At 40.1% G+C, this 19,599-nt stretch overlaps 2 protein-coding genes across 4 annotated transcripts; one reads left to right on the top strand and one right to left on the bottom strand.

Moving 5' to 3' along the window:
• Positions 1-651: 651 nt before the first annotated feature.
• Positions 652-3,816, bottom strand: LOC130745350 (uncharacterized). 3 transcript variants are annotated; one of them, XM_057597539.1, is made up of 2 exons: positions 2,858-3,816; positions 652-1,470 (listed from the first exon to the last, which is right to left on the bottom strand). In XM_057597539.1, exon 1 carries the CDS (start codon positions 3,755-3,757, stop codon positions 2,888-2,890), a length of 870 nt encoding a protein of 289 aa, XP_057453522.1. In that variant the 5' UTR covers positions 3,758-3,816; the 3' UTR covers positions 652-1,470; positions 2,858-2,887. The 3 variants fall into 3 exon arrangements, with proteins under 3 accessions (XP_057453522.1, XP_057453523.1, XP_057453521.1); XM_057597540.1 differs by having other exon boundaries at positions 652-1,408; XM_057597538.1 differs by having other exon boundaries at positions 652-1,369.
• Positions 1,234-2,020, top strand: LOC130744538 (CO(2)-response secreted protease-like). The gene is made up of 2 exons (XM_057596712.1): positions 1,234-1,441; positions 1,761-2,020. The coding sequence occupies exons 1-2, from the start codon at positions 1,234-1,236 to the stop codon at positions 2,018-2,020; spliced, it is 468 nt and encodes a 155-aa protein (XP_057452695.1).
• Positions 3,817-19,599: the final 15,783 nt, after the last annotated feature.

Here is a 19,599-nt window from a genome sequence, read left to right as displayed (position 1 = left end):
CCTGTGAAGTAGTTCATCCATTTTCCTTTCTCTTCTGTTGTTACTTTCTTTTTTTTAGTTTCCTAGGGTTAGATCTCTTTATCTTGAGGCCTTGATTGGAGGTTAACATGTAGCTTTATTTTAATTAGTCAACTTATGTGTATACATTAAATTTGATCTAATGAAAATGTTATTAGACTATTTATTAATTTATTTGCCCACATAAAGCTATTAACTACTTGACATATGATTAAATGACTACAATATAGACTATATAATTGGATTCAATAAAACTTTGTTAAGATTTTTGGTTGTATCATTGTGTGCAGGCTAAGCACTCCAACAAGTAGATATATTTTTGTCTTATACTGATCCAAATGTCTCACACTTCGACCCAACCATTAAAAGTGATGATGGAGAAAATGTCTGGTTGAGGATGAATGGTAATTTTTCCAAATATTAGTTGAATTAATTATGTCACAAAATTGTTTAACACCAAATGGTCTCCTAAATCGCTGTACGACACAAGGTGTCATCATTAAATTAGTGAGTTTAACTTCTATTCTTCAATATAAAAAATTCATTATCTTTTAAACAATTACAATTTTAGATACATTTAACCTCAATGTATCTTTTTTTAATATTTCTAGCAGATTATATACTACTTTCTAATTTAATAAAATCATAAAACCATTTATTCCCCGCGCAATGCGCGGGTATTGCGCGGGTTTGAGTCTAGTTTTACAGGATGCTAAAGCCATGGGAATGATACTCATTGACGAGGACAGAAAATATGTTCCCTACTTCCCTTTGATGCTGGTACATTACCCTTCACAGAGGTGGGGAATCTAGATGGGTATCAAATCCTTAAGTACATAAACGCCACCAAGTAAGCATTATCAACCTTCACACATGGTGATCAGTGACCTAAGAGATAAAAATAACTTTTATCTTATGATGATTGGAAAAGCTGAAACATGATAAGCTATTACTAAATGCTGAGTCTATGATGCCTCCTATACAGAAACCCAACTGCAACAGTTCTTCCAACAGTAGAAGTTCCTAGATATAAGCCTTCACCAATTGTTGCATCTTTGCCCTTCAAGCCTTACAGAAAACATTCTCAAGGTAGTTTTCAACTTTTTGTTCCTAAATGCAGTTCATTTCACATCCATGAACCAAGAATTAACATAAGCATCTTGAGAACAACACACTCACTGTTTCTTTCACTAATCTGTTTTCCAGCCAGATGTCATGGCTCCAGGTGTTAGCATCTTCGCTGCCATGATTCCCAAAAGTGATGAACCAGGAAGTGTTCCAATTGGGGAAAAGTCATCCTTGTTTGGCATAAGATCTGGTACATCCATGGCTTGTCCACATGTGACAGGAGCTGCAGCATTCATCAAATCAGTACATGGAAGATGGAGTCCTTCAATGATCAAATCAGCATTAATGACAACAGGTTCAAGACCCACATCGAATTTGGATTTTCTGCAGTCAGGGAAATATGACATTCACGCAGTCAAGGAATGAGTTGTTTGATCAAAATTGAATGAGTTGTTTGATCAAAATTGAATGACTCATATGTTGAGCTTATCTGAGCCGTCCGATCTTATGAAAACGACTCAGATTACTTGAATGCGTGAATTTAGAATTGTCCTTACTACAGGGAACCCAGATCCATCAATATCGGTTTTCTTGTCTTTTAAAGATACATGAGAGAGAAAAAGGGAATTGAATCATTGATACTAATATTGTACTTTTCTTGTTCCATTCTTCAGCTACAACCTACAATAACATGAGGAAGCATGTGACCAACAGCTCAAACTACTTTGCCAACCCACATGAAATGGGAGTTGGGGAAATTAACCCACTAAGAGCTCTCTACCCTGGTTTGGTCTTTGAAACAGGTGTGGAAGACTACATCAGATTCCATTGTTACTATGGTTATTCACAGAATGCTGGATACCATTTTGGGTCTCTAACATGGCTTGATGGTAGACATTATGTTCATACAGTATTTGCAGTCCAAGCTGAATAAACTTGCACGTATACACACACACTAGCACATATTTAAATAGATTGCATAATACATGCCTGATTCTGATTTTGATTTTTTTTCAGTCTAACTTTTGTTTGTGTGGGAATGAGCTTTTTCCATTCACTAGAGTGAAGAGTCCATAATTCAAAGGAATAATTTATCAATGAAACTCATCTTATCCACTTGCAATTATTGGTTCTTAAAAATGAGTTTCAAGCAAGAAATGTTCCCCATAGAACTAATGTTCTAAAACTAGTAATAGGGTGTTCAAAATTAATTCATGAAAGATATTTTGGTGATGCTAGTCTATGCGTTGGTCACAGACCTAGAATGAGTCGTAACAATTAAATAAAATATATATGGATTGAGTGGATTTTTATCATTTCTTAACTAATTAACTTCCCAACCTAACAAAAGTTTCAAAAGAAAAAAGCGAAACTGATATCTCAATGCACAAAATCCCGATAACTAGATCTCTAACTCATGAACCCTACTTCCCATTTGTCAAAATCATTAACAATTTGACGTCCCTGAGGGTTAGCTCAAATGATAAGAGTTATGAGACATAAGGGTTGGGTGGGATGAAGGGTGAAGGGTCCGGGGTTTGAACCCTGAGGAGGGACTACTTTACCAACATTACTAACAACTAACAATTGTCTATAAAAGAATATTAACAATTTGACATTCTGAATCCAATTGTGTCAAATTTAAAAATTAAAATCCATGAGAAAAACATATTGTTCACGAGTTCCCAACAAGTTGACCACAAGAATCACATTCACACATATTTGAGTTGATGAGTGAATGAAAATAATAGAGCTTTCTAATAACACTTACTTTCTTTCATAACCTAAATGGCTGTCAAAACTAATCTGGTATTATCGGTTGCCGCATCTCCCGGATAAACTTGATGTTCTCCTCCAAGCAAGCTAGGTACTCGTCGGTCTTCATGACTAACTGCTTGGCGTCAAACAAGCACGTCCCCCTTAAGCTCATGAGCGCCTGATGAATTTCATCCCACCTGACATTCCCCAACTCCTCATTTAATTCATCCCACAAATCCTCATTCAATTCTTCTTGTTCTTCTTTGTTACAATCCCACTTGAGCTTTCTTAAGTCCTCAAGCAAAGAATTCAAATCTTTCAAAACAAACCATTCTTTCCTCATCTGGGATAAGTTTGTGATCATCTCATCGAAGGAAGCTACTCTGGCATTGCTCAATTTGGCTAACCACTTAGCACCCTCATACGTTATCTCATCCAAGTCCTTGATCCTAACAATTAACACGGTGGCTCTATTCCATAGCATTATCCTGGTTTTCATCGGATTGAAGGTCCGCCAGTCCATGTCTTCCACAATGCGGCGAAACTTGGCGGCCTTGGCGAGAATCCGATGGTATAAAACATTTCTGGATGCGTTGAACTCCGATAAGAATTGAAGATCAGGATCCAAGTACCTTGCCTTCAAAATATCCTCTGAACTCGAAAAATCAAACTGCTTCCAGTTCTTGTGCAATTGCGAGGCCCAATGATTTCTCATCAACGTTATGTGCTTCAACTTCTCCTGCAATTGCGAGGCGCTCCATTGGTTTCTCAAAGGAGTCTGATTACTGTCGGGCGAGTTGGGGTCATCGCCGGCACCACCGGAGGAGTTGAAGGTGCATAAGAGGCGGCGATAGTGGAGCAGACAAGGGTTTGACAAAGTGTGGATTCTAATTCTCAGGGAGAATGCCGCCATAGCTGAAGAAGAATGATGATGTAAAACCCTAAATTGATTTGGATTTTGGGTATAGAATTAGAACCGGTCTAGTTTATTTAAATGTCTAATTTTTTTTTCTAGGGTCTTCCTAATATGCACCACTTTTAAAGTGGAATCACTTACTTTGATCGATCATAGCAGGTCAACACATTATTATTATTATTTTTAAATATCATTAAAAAAAATTTATATATTAAATTTCTTAAAAAAAGATGTGTTTACATGTTATAGTAGGTTAAAAAAGTGGTGTAAAATTGCACCACTCTAAAAGTGGTGCATGTTAGAGGTCACCTTTTTTTTAACGTAAATGTCTAAATTAATTAAACATGTTTGTGTTCGGTTTAGTTTAGTTTAAATTAAGCTGAGGTTAAGTTCTGCTTATCATCCGCAGACCGATGCACAGTCAAAGAGGATTATTCAGTCGTTGTAAGACTTATTGCGAGCTTGTGTACTCGATAACAAGGGAAGTTGGGATGATCTTTTACCACTGATTGAATTTACCTACAACAACAGTTCCCATTCGAGCATAGAAATGGCACTGTATGAAGCTTTATATGGACGAAAGTGTAGAACACCTTTGTGTTGGTATCAAGATGAGGAGAATTTGTTGATTGGACCAGAACTTATGCAATAGACGATAGAAAAAGTTAGACAAATCAGAGATAAGGTGAAGACTTCTCAGAGTAGACAGAAGAGTTACACGCCGATTAGCGACTCAGAACCCTAGAATTTGAAGAAGAAGACCGCGTATTCCTGAGTGTTACACAAACTACAAGAGTTGGTCGAGCGATTAAGTCAAGGAAGCTCACACCAAAGTTTATTGGACCTAAAGAGATCACTCGTCGTGTAGAACCAGTTGCTTATCAGATTGCTTTACCACTATTTCTTTCCAACATTCACGATGTGTTCCACGTGTCACAAATGAGGAAGTATATTGCAGATCTGACGCGTGTTATCGAGCCAGACAACATAGAGCTGAAGGATGATTTGTATTTTGAGATGCCGCCAGTTAGCATTGGGGATACAAAAGTGAAACAGTTGAGAGGAAAAGAGATTGTATTAGTGAAGGTCATTCTGAACCAAAACACGGGCGATGCTACGTGGGGGCTAGAGGAAAAGATCAAGGAACAATATCCGAAACTATTCGCTAAACCTTAAGTTTCGAGGACGAAACCTTTTTTTTGAGGGTAGTATTGTAAGACCCTAGTTTTTAGAATAGGTTAAATAATTATTTTCTTATTCATGTTTAGGTTTCCGATGTAACGTGAATGGAACTTGATCAAGTGTTTACCGATTTGGACGACTTTATGAAGAAGAAAGTTCAGGAAATGACTAAGGATGGTACCATAGACAGTTTAAGTTATAGTTCGAGAAATTTCAACACCCGACTATGTCGAGAGTGTCCGAAAAAGGCTATTTCCGCTTCTAGATCATTGTTTACGCGGAATTCAAAATTTTTAGAAGAATAAGAACCTCCGAGTATTTTTCCCATCACCAGTGTTTCGCTACGGAACTCTGGACTGTTCACATGATAGAGTTAAGTTTTCAAGAATTTCGCAATAATAGAACATTTTTCATTAATTGAAGATTAATAATTGAATCGACGAAAATTCTTTACGAAAATCCACGTGTTTAGTTACTGTGTGACACTCGAGAAATCGGGGCGTTACATTTGGCTTCTCGGAAGTCCGTCGAAGCTAGGATTTAATTTCTCAGGGACTTTAATTAAGATCCTTAATGAAACGTTTTTCTATTCGAAGCTTTTAACGAAGTTTCCATCCTTGCTGTCACAATTCTTTCAGCAATTGCGATATTTCTTCAGAAGGAAGTTTCTTCATCCGACGTCAACTGCAAAAAGTAGTTTTCCGGCGTATTTTGGTCAATACTACGTTAATATCATTTTCTTCAATTCTCAGAACTTCATTTTGAGTTTTGGCATTCTGTCGCCAAATATTCACTGCTTATCGTCAGACGAAAGTACCAGAAGGATCAGTTTCGGAAAACCTCAAAGTTTGCTTTTTCGACGTCCGCTATAAACAGCGGGAAATGAGAAAACCCACCAAACAAGAGAGAGAGGACGCAAGTAGGGAGAGGGAGAGGGTGAGTTCTTCGCTGATTCTTGTCCGATCGACCCGATTTTAGTTTATGTGGATCGACAACGAGGTATTTTGCTACTCCATAACTTTGTTTCTACTTTAGTTGTCTTAAACCATGTCTTTCTGTGTTCAAAGTTTTGAGCATTTTCCAGAAATTTCTTTTTAATCCAATTTTTTCTTTCAATCATCTTCTATACCCTTCATGCGTTCCATATTCACCACCGATGCGCTCGGATTTTCTCTGAGTCGCCGTAGATATGAAAAACTGTGGAAATACCTATATTCACCAAAGTTCCGCTTTTTGAACCAAAAATTCACGACTTAACCTAGTGCCTTTAAACGCTACGATCTACGACCCTATCAAATTTGTTTTCAAAAATCTTAACTTTGAGTTTTGAGCTTAGAGTTTGGACCCAAAAACCCCTAATAGCATAGCAATTTCTAAAAAAAATTTCGAGCATTGATTTACCCTAGTTATACCCCTAAACTACGAGGAATTAAATTAGATCGGAGAAAAAGCCTCGAAACGCAATTAAGGTGGGAGTGGCCGAGAGCTCTATGTGGGTTTGGGGGAGTTTTTTTTTGTAAAAACTTGTATTTTGTCCTAGATTCTCATACTCTGAAACTTCTAAAGTTTCGTCGGACGTTAGTTGAAATCGTTTAAGTTGTTTTGGTAGATTTTGACTGAGTAATGTTGTTTTACTCAAAGGTTTGAGCTTGGGAACCTTTGGAGCTACCGAGGAATCGCTTGAGGAACTCGTGGAGTGTGGAGCTAGAAGAGATAGAGGTGAGGGAAACTTACTCTACTAGATAATGATTTAGGCGTCGATAACTTCGACTTGTTTATGTGACTGTTTGATATTAATTGATCTGAATGGGAAAGTGTTTTCTGAGGCTTATAACGTTGATAAAACTTGAGACTTGTGTCTCCGATTTCTGGGGCTTCGACCGACATATGTGTATAAGCTTTAATTGTTCTATGATTGATGTTGACTGAATCACATGCTTTATATGCTAAGTGGCTAATTGTAGAATATGATGATATGCCTGAATATGCGTTATTGGATTGTACTAACTGCTTGTGCAATTATTTTTTCGTATATTGTGATATCGTCGGAGTGTGGATAATGAGATTTTATGCCATGCTAGTGACGAAAACTTTTAAGAGAATGATCATTAGTACATCAACTTTGTCCGGCTGAGATTTGCTCAGTGCACGTAGAAGAAACAACTTTGCTTTAGAGTTAAGTTGATAATCTTTGCGTTGTGCTTCTGTCAGTTGAACTTTCTTTATCGGTTCTCCAGCATCATCTTTGTGAACGATGTTGTCATTTTCAATGATGTCCCATAGTTTGTAATTTGAGGACTCAATGAATAGTTGCATGTGGGTCTTCCAATAGGGATATTCGGTTCCATCAAAGAATGGAGGCTTGTTGGTGGATGAGCCCGTAGCTATTGCTAGATCTTCTGCCATGGATCTTTACTCTTCACCTGTTTAAGATGTTAGTTTCTAGCGACTAAGCTCTGATGCCAATTGAGATGCAAATAAGTAACACAAGAAAGGGGGGTTTGAATTGTGTACTTGAAATTTACGTTTTAAAACTTTAGTTTATGAAAAGAATATAAGTTCTTTTATAAAAATGTTAAGTGTGACTTTTTGTAAACGGTTCAGTGCAGCGGAAGTAAATGAGTGTAAGACCTGGATTTTCAGAACAAGCTAGTTTCCGACTCACGCGTAGAATCAGTGTAAGCGTGACAGGAGGTTGATATTTGAGGAAGATTAATGAAGAAGAAAGTTCAGGTATTGCTTGGGGAAGTTGCGTAGTTGTTTTCGGAGTTAGTGCGAGTCGTCTGCACACTTGCCTTAGGGCGAGCGTGTCCAGAATAGGCTATTTCGCTCTTAAAGCAACGTTTTAAGTGAGATTTCGAACTCTCGGAAAATTTAAAGATTCTCTTTATTTTTCCATCGACCAGCGTTTCATTTCGGAACTCTGGACTGTACGCACGATAGGTTTCACTTTTCGGATGTCCGCCGACGCTAATTTCTTTGCTTCGAAACCCTATTTTCGAGCAATGGATGAAGACTTTTTCTATTCGGGACTTCTAACGAAGATTCCGTCCGCGTTGCCAGACTTGTTTCGACATTTCCAATCTTTTTTCTGTTGGAAGTTTTGTCGTTTGAGCATCACAGCAAAAAGTAGTTTTTCGGGGCAGATTTACCGACACCGCTTTTGAGTTTTTCGATATCGTTTTTCCCAAATCCTAGATATTTGTTTTGAGTTCTGGATTTCTGACGCCAGAATCTCTCTTAGAATTCCTTGGTGATCGTGCTGCAAAAATCGGAATCGCGAAATTTTCATTTTCCCGCGATTTCGCCCGCCTATAAATAGGCGAAAAAGAAAATATCTTCTTCATTTTCACTCATTTGGCCGAGAATTGTAGAGAGAGAGGGAGAGGAGAGATTTCGAGAAATCTTGACCAATCTTCGTGCAGTTCGTCCCTACTTCTAGGTATCAAGGTAACTAACACGATTCCTACCTCTGATTGTTGTTTCTGTTGCGTTTCTGAAGCCGTTTCTGTGCTCTAAGTTTTGAGCTTTTTCTAAAATTGTCCGATTTCTCTGATTTCTCGCTTGGGTTATGTTCCTTATGTTTCCCTGAGTCTAAAACCTCTGTCAGTAAACTCTGATTGCGATTCATTTGTCCAGGATCTGAAAAATTGACTCAAAACTCTTTTTGTCTCACATTTCGAAACTTTATTGTCGTAAAGCTATAATCTGACTTCGTGCCTTTAGGATTTGTTGTCACGGATGTCATGAGGATCGTTGCTGTCAAATTTGTTTTCAGAACTGATAACTTTGAAGTTTTGAGCCTTTATTTTGGACCAAAATGCCCCTGCGTAGTCGTATTTCGGCCCGATTGTCCGAAAATTGTTCTGACAGTTTCTTTGCCTTAGTTTTACCCTAAAACTACCTTGTAAACTGATTTGATCGAAGAAAAAGAGCCGAAGCCCTTTTCTCCTTATGGCCGTGGGTTTTCCTAAGGGGAGGGGAGTTTTTCGTTTTCGAAAACTTGTCCTTTCGTACCCGTTTGTCGTATTCTGAAGCTTTGATGCTTTGTCTATCGTTTATGTATTGTTTTACGATCGAACTAATCGATTTTGTTTGAATTCTGCTTTGTTTTTCCTCCGAGGTTCAGTTGAAGGAACTTTGGAAGTTTCAAGGCATTCCTGTGAAGGAGATTTGATTTGCGAAGCTGGATTAGCTCGAGGTTAGGGCAACTTACTATATATTAGCTATGACTGCATGATAGGCGTCGATAAATTCGACTTATGTTTTATCTGATGTTGTTTTTGATGATGAGTTGATGTTATGATGCTTTTCCATACTTGTGATGTTGTGCTTTTGTTGGATTGAGCGTTTTGACGCAATTTCGGAGTGGAGATTCATTGATCTGGTGATCTTTGATATTTCGGGTTGGATGAACAACCCTAGGCAAGTCCAAATGTGGGGTTTGAGACTTAGCCATATGTTGGTTTACTTAGACTTTCCCCGGGAAATGTATTTTGGGTGGTTGATCTTTGAAAACTTAGAATGATAGAGCTTTGAAAAACTAAAGACTTGGGAAACTTAGACTTTGAGAAATAAACTCATAACTTGACTAATTCGAATTGAAACAATTTTTATTAACGTTTAAGCATAGGAGAACTGAAGGGGAAAATATTTACGAAAGACGGGGAAAAGTCGACTTTGTTGTGGGTTTGGAGAGTTATCGAAATTGGGGGAAGCCACTAAGGTGAGCTATGGTGATGATTGAAAGTCACCGAGTACTCTAGTACTCTTGGGGATTGTTGTGGAGCCGTGTTGTATTGACCGACACCTAGTGCTCTTGTTGTTTGGGCTGTGTTGTATTGACCGACACTAGACCCTTGTGTTTTCTTGTTGGAGTTGTGTTGTATTGACCGACACTTACTCCGAGTTGTGTTGTATTGACCGACACTAACTCATGGGTTTGTTGAGATTGGGTTGTGAGCTAAACACTTTCGTGGTAAGGACGATTCGTTGTTTGGCTAACCACGTTGCATTCAATCGGGTGAATAACGGGAATGGTTCACCTGTGCATATCATGGTGAATAACGGGAATGGTTCACCTTGCATTAATGATGAATAACGGGAATGGTTCATCATTCGGTGAATAACGGGAATGGTTCACCAAGGATGAATAACGGGAATGGTTCATCCAGGATGGATTTCATCCAGGATGGATAACGGGAATGGTCCATCCATAGTGAAAATGCTTCACTTGTGGCGAACGGGAACGCGTCACAAATCCGGATTCATATTGTGCATTTCACGCATACATTCATGCTGACTGAGACTGTGTGCTGTTTGTTTATTGAAGTAATGTTAGAGCCATAACATGCTAGGATTATTTATATGCTTATATAACAACTTATATATATACCCTGTCACATGTTGTGTGTATATGTACTTATTGCTGTGAGTTGACCCTAGCGCCTTGGCTTTGTCTGTATGTTTGTCTTTGGGCGGTCGGCCTGCTGCCAGATGTCGATGGCCGACTGGTTCTCGACGGTCTCTCCCTCGGGGGGGATCAGATATGAGTTGCTGGATAGGGATGCCCCCACCGCTTGGGTGATCGATGTGGCTGGTCACCGGGCGACGTATAGGGGAAGGGTCATGGAGGACCGGACGGATGAGCGAGGACGCCTGACGAGCGGAGTGCTACGGCGTATGGAGCTGAGTTTTGACTTGCCGCCCTCAGTTCATTGTGGACCAGGCACTGGACATGCACCACCTGCACCACCTCCGACTTCACCTTCTGTTGAGGAGGACCCAGAGGAGATCGAGCCTGCTGCTGCTGCTATATCTGTTGTGCCACCTCCGGCTACTGCCATCGCTTCTACCGACGTGGCGTCGTCCTCTAGGCTCGTACAGTCGAGGAGGGAGTCTGTTGTCCCATCTGCCTCACGTCTCTTATCTTTCTCTTCACCGCACGGCTACCGTGTGGATCCCTTGATGAGGGTGGAAGAGGAGGATGTTCTCACAGGAGAGGTGGATGTGGAGACCGGCTCGACTAGGGCGGTGCGCAGGACAGTGAGGAGGGAGGTTATGGACTTGGACACCGAGATGATTACGGTGGATTCCGACTCTGACTCCGAGAGCAGTGGGGAGAGCTACTCGCCGAGCAGCGATGAGGAGGAGGATGATTGGTGAGCTGAGCTGGGAGGGTAGGTTAGGATTAGCGACATTTTTTGTGTAGAGCTCTGATCGTCAGTTTCTTGTTGGGACAGGGTAGGTTCCGATGTGTGGCTTTTTGTGTGGTTCTTTTGAGGAGGATCACAGAGAGTCTGTCGGAGTATAGGGGTCTTCCTTTCAGGCCATTTTTGAGTGCCGACTTTCTCTTGGATAACTGTATTTTGATACTTTTACTCACAGTTCTGGTTTGTATATTTGCCTGCGGGCGTACTACTTTGGAGTCACTGCGGCTTCGCGTGACATGGAGTGCAGCCGAGGCTGTACAGATGTATATATATTTGTATATCGGTTAGTTTAGTTGTTGGGTGTTGTCTCAACTTCTTTATCGCTTTGATTTAAAGGAAAGAAACGAAAAAAAAATTTACCTGTTTTCCGCGTAAAGTTTATTTTTGGTTACTAAAGTGACACCTGGAAGTCGGGGTGTTACAATGAGTAACTAAACAGAACGATCAGCACACAGAGGTTTATAGTGGTTCACCCTAAACGATTGGGCTACGTCCAGTACTTGACCACCACCAAGATTTTCACTAGCAAGTATCAAAGACTTCTCCAATACAAGTATTAGATAAGACTTCTCCAAGTATTATCACGGACTTCTCCAAGTATTCTACAGGATTCCTCCTACAAGTAATGTTCAGGACTTCTCCAAAATCTTACAAAGATTTAAGTCACTCTACTGGATTTCTCTTCTTTCAAGAGTGATGGTAGATAATTTATGGCACTGGAACTCTAAGTGTTTGGGTTCAGATTTGACTTTGGATCACTTATGAGTTCTAACAAAAGTGTAAAGAGAACAAAGAGATTTGACTCTTTTAAGGTACGAGGTTTTCTCTTTCACTTGCAGAAGTAATGGCTTGTGTTTGACACTTAAGAATTTCTTCTTGAACTTTTAATGCTTTTGAGAAGTTTGGAATGAAGGATTGAATGCTTGTATTCTCGGAGTTGATTCTTATTTACTTCAGATCTTCAAGAATGTCTTAAATACTTGCTTGCTAGTGTTGTAACCGTTGAGAGATGAGATCCAACTGTTGTATTAGTCATTGTGAAGTAAGATCAAACCGTTGATTCAAAAGGCTTGGTTGGTAGCTTCATTTAATGTGGACTCAGAGGTAAGTCTATTCTTTAGCTATAAAGATGATGTTTGTCAGCTAGTAAGTATCAAACACTTCTCCAATACAAGTATTAGATAAGACTTCTCCAAGTATTATCACAGACTTCTCCAAGTATTCTACAGGACTCCTCCTACAAGTATTGTTCAGGACTTCTCCAAAATCTTACAAAGATTTAGGTCACTCTACTGGATTTCTCTTCTTTCAAGAGTGATGGTAGATAATTTATGGCACTGGAACTCTAAGTGTTTGGGTTCAGATTTGACTTTGGATCACATATGAGTTCTAACAAAAGTGTAAAGAAAACAAAGAAATTTGACTCTTTTAAGGTACGAGGTTTTCTCTTTCACTTGCAGAAGTAATGGCTTGTGTTTGACACTTAAGAATTTCTGCTTGAGCTTTTAATGCTTTTGAGAAGTTTGGAATGAAAGATTGAATGCTTGTATTCTCAGAGTTGATTCTTCTTTACTTCAAATCTTCAAGAATGTCTTAAATACTTGCTTGCTAGTGTTGTAACCGTTGAGAGATGAGATCCAACCGTTGTATTAGCCGTTGTGAAGTAAGATCAAACCGTTGATTCAAAAGGCTTGGTTGGTAGCTTCATTTAATGTGGACTCAGAGGTAAGTCTATCCTTTAGCTATAAAGATGATGTTTGTCAGCTAGTAGGTGGTGATAGACTTTGGGCTACTTTTCAGACATGAGACTATTTGGAAATTTGATGTTGATGGCATGTACTTTTCCTTGTTGGTCAGCGTGCCTTTTGCTGAAGCAAATGTCTTCACGTGATCTGGTTTGAATACAAGTCAAATGGTTGTCTTTTGATTTGAATATTGGACAACCGGTTGTAATCAAACTAAGACTTTGGCGCTCAAAATTTGTCTTTGATAAATCTGACTGATGACGTGGCGTTAAACGGTCAGAGACTTGAGACTTGAATAATTGTTATTTCTCCTTTGCAGAACTGTTTTGTAGTAAAAAAAATCTTCTTTTATGTGAGTTCTTTTTCCTTTTTGAAGTGATAGAACGTTGAAGCGTATAGCCTGCTTTTGAGTTTCTCCTGAAATCAAAAGCGTTATCAAGAGTTTAATTTCCAGCGAAACTTCTTGTATAAAATTGTTATGATCAAAATAAGATTTAAAAACGTTATGATGCGTTTGAACTTAATATATATATATATATCTATCCATATGCTTTACTTGATCTATGTATTATCTACCCTATTCTGTGAGTTGACCCTAACGGCTTGTCTTGTGTGTATTGTTTGTGTTTGGGCGGTCGGCAAACTGCCAGATGTCGTTGGGGGAGTGGTTCACATTGGTTCGTTCGTCAGGGGGAATCAGGTACGAGATGATTGACAGAGTTGACCCTGCCGCTTGGGAATTGGACCCCGCCAACCACCGAGCGACGTACCGAGGGAGAGTGATGGAGGACATGACTGATAACCATGGAGATCTGACTAATGGAGTTCTGCGGAAGTACAAAGTTGCCTTTGACCTGCCGCCGATGGTTCGCTTTGGAGCTGGCTCTGGATTGCGACCTCCTACGCCATCATCGTCATTGTCGTCGTTATCTAATGAGGAGGATCCTTCTGAGATCGATGTTGTTGTTGAGACACCGTCTGGACCGACAACGCCTGTTGCTGTGGACCCTACAGATGTTGCGTCTTCTTCGAGGCTCGTTGAGCCAAAGGAGGAGCCTGTCGCCACGACTACAACTCGTTTTGGAGCGTTTGCTTCCTCTCGTGGTTACCGCGTGCAACCTTTGGTTCACGTGGTTGAGGAGGAGATCGCTACCGACGTAGACGATCTGGAGACCGGTTCGACTAGTGTGGCAAAGAAGACAGTGAGGAGGGAGGTTCTTGACGTGGATGTCGATGTGCTTACTGTGGACTCCGACACAGAGGACGACTACATGAGCGAGGAGGAGCAAGAGGATTGGGAGACCCGTTTCTTTGCATGACTTAGGTTAGGGTGTATATACAGCAGTAGGTCTGATTAGTCGGTGTACATTTTGGGACATGGTAGGTTCCCGACCTTTTGCTTTTTGTGTGGTTCTCTGTATAGGAATCACAGAGAGTAGTCGGACGATAGGAGGTATGAGGAGGCTGTTTTGGGCTGACTCTCTCACATTTTAAGGATGGTAATTATTACACTTACTTTGATCACTGTTGCGTACACTTGCCTTCTGGCATACTTTGTGTCACCTCCAGGTTCTGGTGACGTTTATGGTATAGTATGGGCTGTATCTGCTTTATATATATATAGTTTATCGGGGTATGTCTGGAGTTTTTATTTTAGTCCTCGTTGGACAAGTCGTTCACATTATTCTATCATTTAAAAAAAATCTTCATTTTCCGCTGTTAGTTTTTAATTGGTTACTAAAGTGACGCTCCGAAAGTCGGGGTGTTACAATCAACTTGTATCTTAGCCTCACTTGCATTACAATATTCATTTAAAAAAGCAAGAAATAATGAGATCCACAGATTCAGGTTAGCATTCTGCACCCTCTTCTCCTCTTTTGTCTAGCCTCCACCATTATCATTTCGCGCTGGTTCTTCATCTTCAGTCCCTAATTCTGCAATCTCCACACCCTTTCTCTCCCAATTGCTGATCAGATCTGAAAGAAAGGGAAGAAGAAATGGAGAAATCGTGCAGCTCTTCATCCCCAACAACATGATCATGATCCCTATTATCTTCTCCTCCCTCTTGGGGATTAGGTTGCAGGAAAATCCCAAGCTTCAACAAGAAGAGTCTCACGCCCAGAACCGAAGCTTCGAACCATAGGGGTGTTGAAGACAACCGATTCCTCTGACCCTTCAATCTCTTATTCGCAGAGATGGCGTTGACAAAACTGAGGGGTTGAAGGAGGTGGTTGGGAAGAAGATGGTGTATTTCCACTTTTGCCCTTTTATCATCCATCAAATCCAAACCATTCAAATAAAGAATATTCTAAGATTCTTAAATCCAACGGTGTTTATGACTTATCCACCGGTGTACTAAAATATAACTTGTCAACCCTAGTGGGCACCAATATTAATGGGATGGATTGGTCATAAATAGAATGAAGCAATTCATTTGCTGAATTTCAAGGTCTTGAGACGTCATGTCTATACCCTAAAGGTATAAAGACAATAAGGCTTAAAGAGTCTTTGTAGTAAAGTGAAATATTGTTGTCATATTTAAGACACATATGACAATCGTGGTGGATACTTGGAGTTACAACTTATTTGTATGGCTCACTTGAGATTGATATCTATATAAAACTCCTTGAAGATTGTAAGATGCCTAAAGCATACAATTCATGTTTGAAGGTATGAAAAACGGTAGAAAGGGGGGGTTTGAATAACGTTTTCAAGATAAAACTTCCACCTTAAAGATTTTGACAAATCTTTCGAGAACTTAAGTGCTAAGAATAAGAGATAGAAAAGCACACAAGGATTTTTATCCTGGTTCACTTGATAAATCACTCAAGCTACTCCAGTCCACCCGTTAAGGTGATTTCTTCCTTCTTAGAATGAAGGCAATCCACTAATCAGGTAAGAGTTACAACTGCACTTGAAACCTACAAGTGACTAACAATTACACTGACTTAGCTCACACTAAGATTCACTCTCTTAGTCTTCTCTAGGATCCGATCAACCTTGATCTCCTAAAGGAAAACTATACAACTGTATATGAAGTTCTTGTTTACAAAGAAAGTGCTTCTAAAAAGCTTATAGTAAACACAATGAAATTCAGGATGAAAGAAAGCTTAGAAGTATTTGAATATTTCTTGCGCGTATAAGAATGCTTTTTCTTGGCTTCTTTCAATCTTCAGTCACTATTTATACTCCAAGGATTAGGGTTGAATGTTGCATGGAAATGCTACCGTTGGAGGGCAGTTCTGGAAATTCCAGCTTCTGCTGTGGCTGAGGATGTTAGGTAGGTCGTCAGGAAGGTACAGTTGCTTTTGTACTTAGATAGCGACTTGACCTTTAAACCTAGGAGACTTCTGATCAGGGGAATGCTTCTTGTTGGAACTTGTGAAGCCGGTTGATCAGAGTCAGAGGGAAAGCACAGATCCTCTGACCGTTGTATCTTCTGATTCTGAACTCAGAGGGAAGTACATGGTCTTTAGAGTTTCTTGCTTCTGGACATCAGAGTTTCCACTATTCAGCTTCTGGATCTTCAGAGTCTTCTACACCATCAGAACATCTGAACCTTCAGTGTTTCTTGGTTATCAGAACTTCTAGATCATCAGAGCTTCTAGTGACTGAGTCCACATCAGAGTTTGTATAACTTCAGAAGTTCTGAAGCTTTTCCACTGTTCATACTGAACATGGTGAATGCGAAAGCGTTACTTGGGACACTCTTTAAGCACAGTGCTTCTGATTTGTGTGAGATTGAATAGAGGTCAGAGCCTGTAAATAGCACACTCAGAAAAACACGTTAGAGTACCACAATTGTTCATATCAAAAGGTTAACTTGTAATCATCAAAACATAGAGTTGTACTACTAGATCAAAACTTGATCTTACAATCTCCCCCTTTTTGATGATGACAAAACTAAGATTTTTGATGAACAATTCTTAAACATTAAACTTAATTCACTCAGAGTTTAGAGATATAGAATAAGACTTATCCTGATGTGAATAGTTTATCTTGCTCATTCTGAATTCAAGTCATTGCTTGATTCTGAGCTTAGCTCCCCCTGAATCTAATACTTGATGAAAACGTTAGAAAAGTCTAGATTCTGAGCTAAATAATATAAGAGTTCAGAGTGAAAAACTTATGACATAGATGAAAATAAAGTAATCAGAGCGCATAAGTAATCAGAGTCACGGACAAGGTATCAGAGTCTTGGGTATCAGAGTCAAACTAGAATCACTTCAGAAGAAGTGAAATGTATTCCTTGTATTTGCCCAGTGACACATCTATGGTCATAAAGGTGGAACTCTTAAATTCTCCGAAAGAAAAATAAATCACACTTACACATCTTACACATCAAAAACTGGGTTTACTCCCCCTTTTTTTCATAAGCAAAAAGCTTGGGGTGTGAAAAAGTTAGCTTGAAGTACAAGGTACTCCCCCTTAGAGAAGGTCTAAGTTTAAAGAAAATTAAAACGATGCACGAATCAGAGTTAGGCGAAATAAATAGAAGAGTTAATGCAAGAGAAGAACGTTTACCACCGGCCAAGGGAGTAAAGAAGAGGGTCAGTTACCAAGAACTTAACCTCGAGAAACTGTAGGAGCATTAACTTTCAGAGAGAAAGTGAAGCCTATATAAAGCGTTGGGAAAAGGTTAAGCTTCACATCTCGAATAGTATCATAAAAGGAAATATGGCATCATACATGATCGCTTTAGAAGAGCTTAGAAGGAAGGCTTTTGAGGAGGACTTATTCCTCAATATAAGGCATCCAGAGGGTACGCAGACAATCTCAGAGCTAACAAGAGCACTGATGGAGGAGGACCTGCGTCCAGAGTTAAAGAATGACTTGAGGGAATTTCTTGCCTTCGTGGAGGAGGTGCAAGAACTCAGCCAGCTTGAACTAAAGCTGCTGGAAGAGAAGGAAGGTATAGAGAAAAAGCTCAAGACTTCAAAAGAAAGTTTGGAGAGGGATGAACTGAACATCAATCTTAACAACATCCAGTATACGCTGGATCGTCTGGAGAAGGAGAGGTCAGAGCAGCGCCGTGAGTGTAGAAGAATGAAGAGGGATCCTCCGTTCTAGAGTTAGGAACAAATGTATGATGTAATCAATCAAAGCTTATAAATAAAGAAATCATTTTGCAAACACAGTGTCAAAGGTATATATATGTGTAAAGGTAATCACAAGCAATTCAAAACAAAATAACTAAAGAAAGAGATTAACGAAATAGAGATTAACTAAATAAAGATGAACTAAATAAAGATTAACTAAATAAAGATAGGTAAAAGAAAAGAAGAGATCCTAAGACTAGGGTTTATCAGAGCGACGCAGAAGTTCCAGCATCATTTGCTTCATTTCTCGCAACATAGACTCATGAGAATCAAGGCGTTGTTCCACGGTGTCGAGTCTGGATGTGCTGGACTGTGTAGAACTGGAAGAAACATTCTGAGCAGCTTGATTAGCAGGAGTGGAAGCAGAAGCAACCGGAGTAAAAACCACTGGTGCCAGTCTACGGGCTTCAGCTTCAGCTTCAAGTCGCTCTGCCTCTAATCTGGCTTGTTCAGCTTGAGCTGCGGCTTGTCGTGCAGCTTCTTCAGCTTCCTCTTGCTTTCTTCTGGCTTCTTCAATAGCTTGATGAAGTTTCTGTCTCTGTTCTAGTTCATGAAGAGCCACTCTTCTTGCAAACCTTTGCTTTGCAACCTCAATCCTCTGACTTCCCTCAGCATGCAGGAGCTGCATCATAACTGGAACTTGAGCCACTAGCCAAGTGCTCAGACTGTGCCACTCTTCAGCCACAAAGTCCGCATTCTCGCTTAAGTCAGTCTGACTTTGTGCGTTGCGTAGCATCAAAGAAGCTTCATGATGAAAAATGTTGATGCACTCAGAGAGAGAGGAGGGTTGAAGGTGAGTGTAGGGAATTATAGAGAGGTTGTTATCAGGAGAGGCTGGATGATTGCTGCTATGAGCTTCAGAGACACCTTGTGGAGAGCCAATGTCACAGGTTTGGACATGAGGTTCAGAGGCTCCAAGGTGTGGTTCAGAAGTTTCAACCAGAGGATTTGGTGATCTAACCGAAGAGTGGTTAGACACAGATTGTTCTGGTTCAGGTTCTGGTTGAACTGGCTCTTGTTGGTCAGGGGCAGGGTGAGCTTGTTGAGCCAAAGGGTCTGCCTCATGTAAAGGATTGGCCAAGAGAGGTTCATCTGGGTCAACTAGACGTTCAGGTCTAGGGCCAGGATATCTCCTAGGGCTTGGACAAGTGAGATAGTACTCTTCTAAGGTAGACATCTTTTCTTTTCTAACCTCCATGAATTTCCTAATGGATTCAGAGTTATTGGAGGGAGAAGAGTCAGCAACATTGGTAGGAAAGGATACAGGTGTCCAGACACTTGATGAATCTGTATCGGTGGTTCTGGCAACCAGACGTTCTGATGCTCTGGGGACAGAGTGATCAGAGGTTCTGGGTCCAGGTTCTGTTTGGTTGGGCTCTGGTTGATCAGGAATGAGGGGTTCAGAGGTTAATGGGTCATACTGGATAGTGATGGGTGAAGTTGGTTCAGAGGGTCCTGTAGGTTGGTTCTGAAGCATAGTCCAGAGAGGTGCTTCATTTGGAGAAGGTTGGAAAAATGAAGACCTGGGGGAATTGGGAGGTGAGGTAGTTTGTGTGGCTGGTTGAGATTCTGGGATAGGAGTGAGTGAGTTGGAGGAATGT

This window comes from Lotus japonicus, chromosome 3, assembly GCF_012489685.1.
Source record: "Lotus japonicus ecotype B-129 chromosome 3, LjGifu_v1.2".
In the NCBI taxonomy this organism is placed as follows: domain Eukaryota; kingdom Viridiplantae; phylum Streptophyta; class Magnoliopsida; order Fabales; family Fabaceae; genus Lotus; species Lotus japonicus.
The sequence above is the reverse complement of the archived record's forward strand: the minus strand, read 5'-3'. Positions and strand labels throughout refer to the sequence as shown.

What these genes read in the sequence shown, in the direction of transcription:
- LOC130744538 (XM_057596712.1), top strand. Translation starts at nt 1,234, where the DNA reads ATGGCTCCAGGTGTTAGCATCTTCGCTGCCATGATTCCCAAAAGTGAT. An exon ending in ATCAGCATTAATGACAACAG is followed by an intron (nt 1,442 to 1,760) that starts GTTCAAGACCCA and finishes TCCATTCTTCAG; the next exon opens with CTACAACCTACAATAACATG.
- LOC130745350 (XM_057597539.1), bottom strand. Translation starts at nt 3,757, where the DNA reads ATGGCGGCATTCTCCCTGAGAATTAGAATCCACACTTTGTCAAACCCT.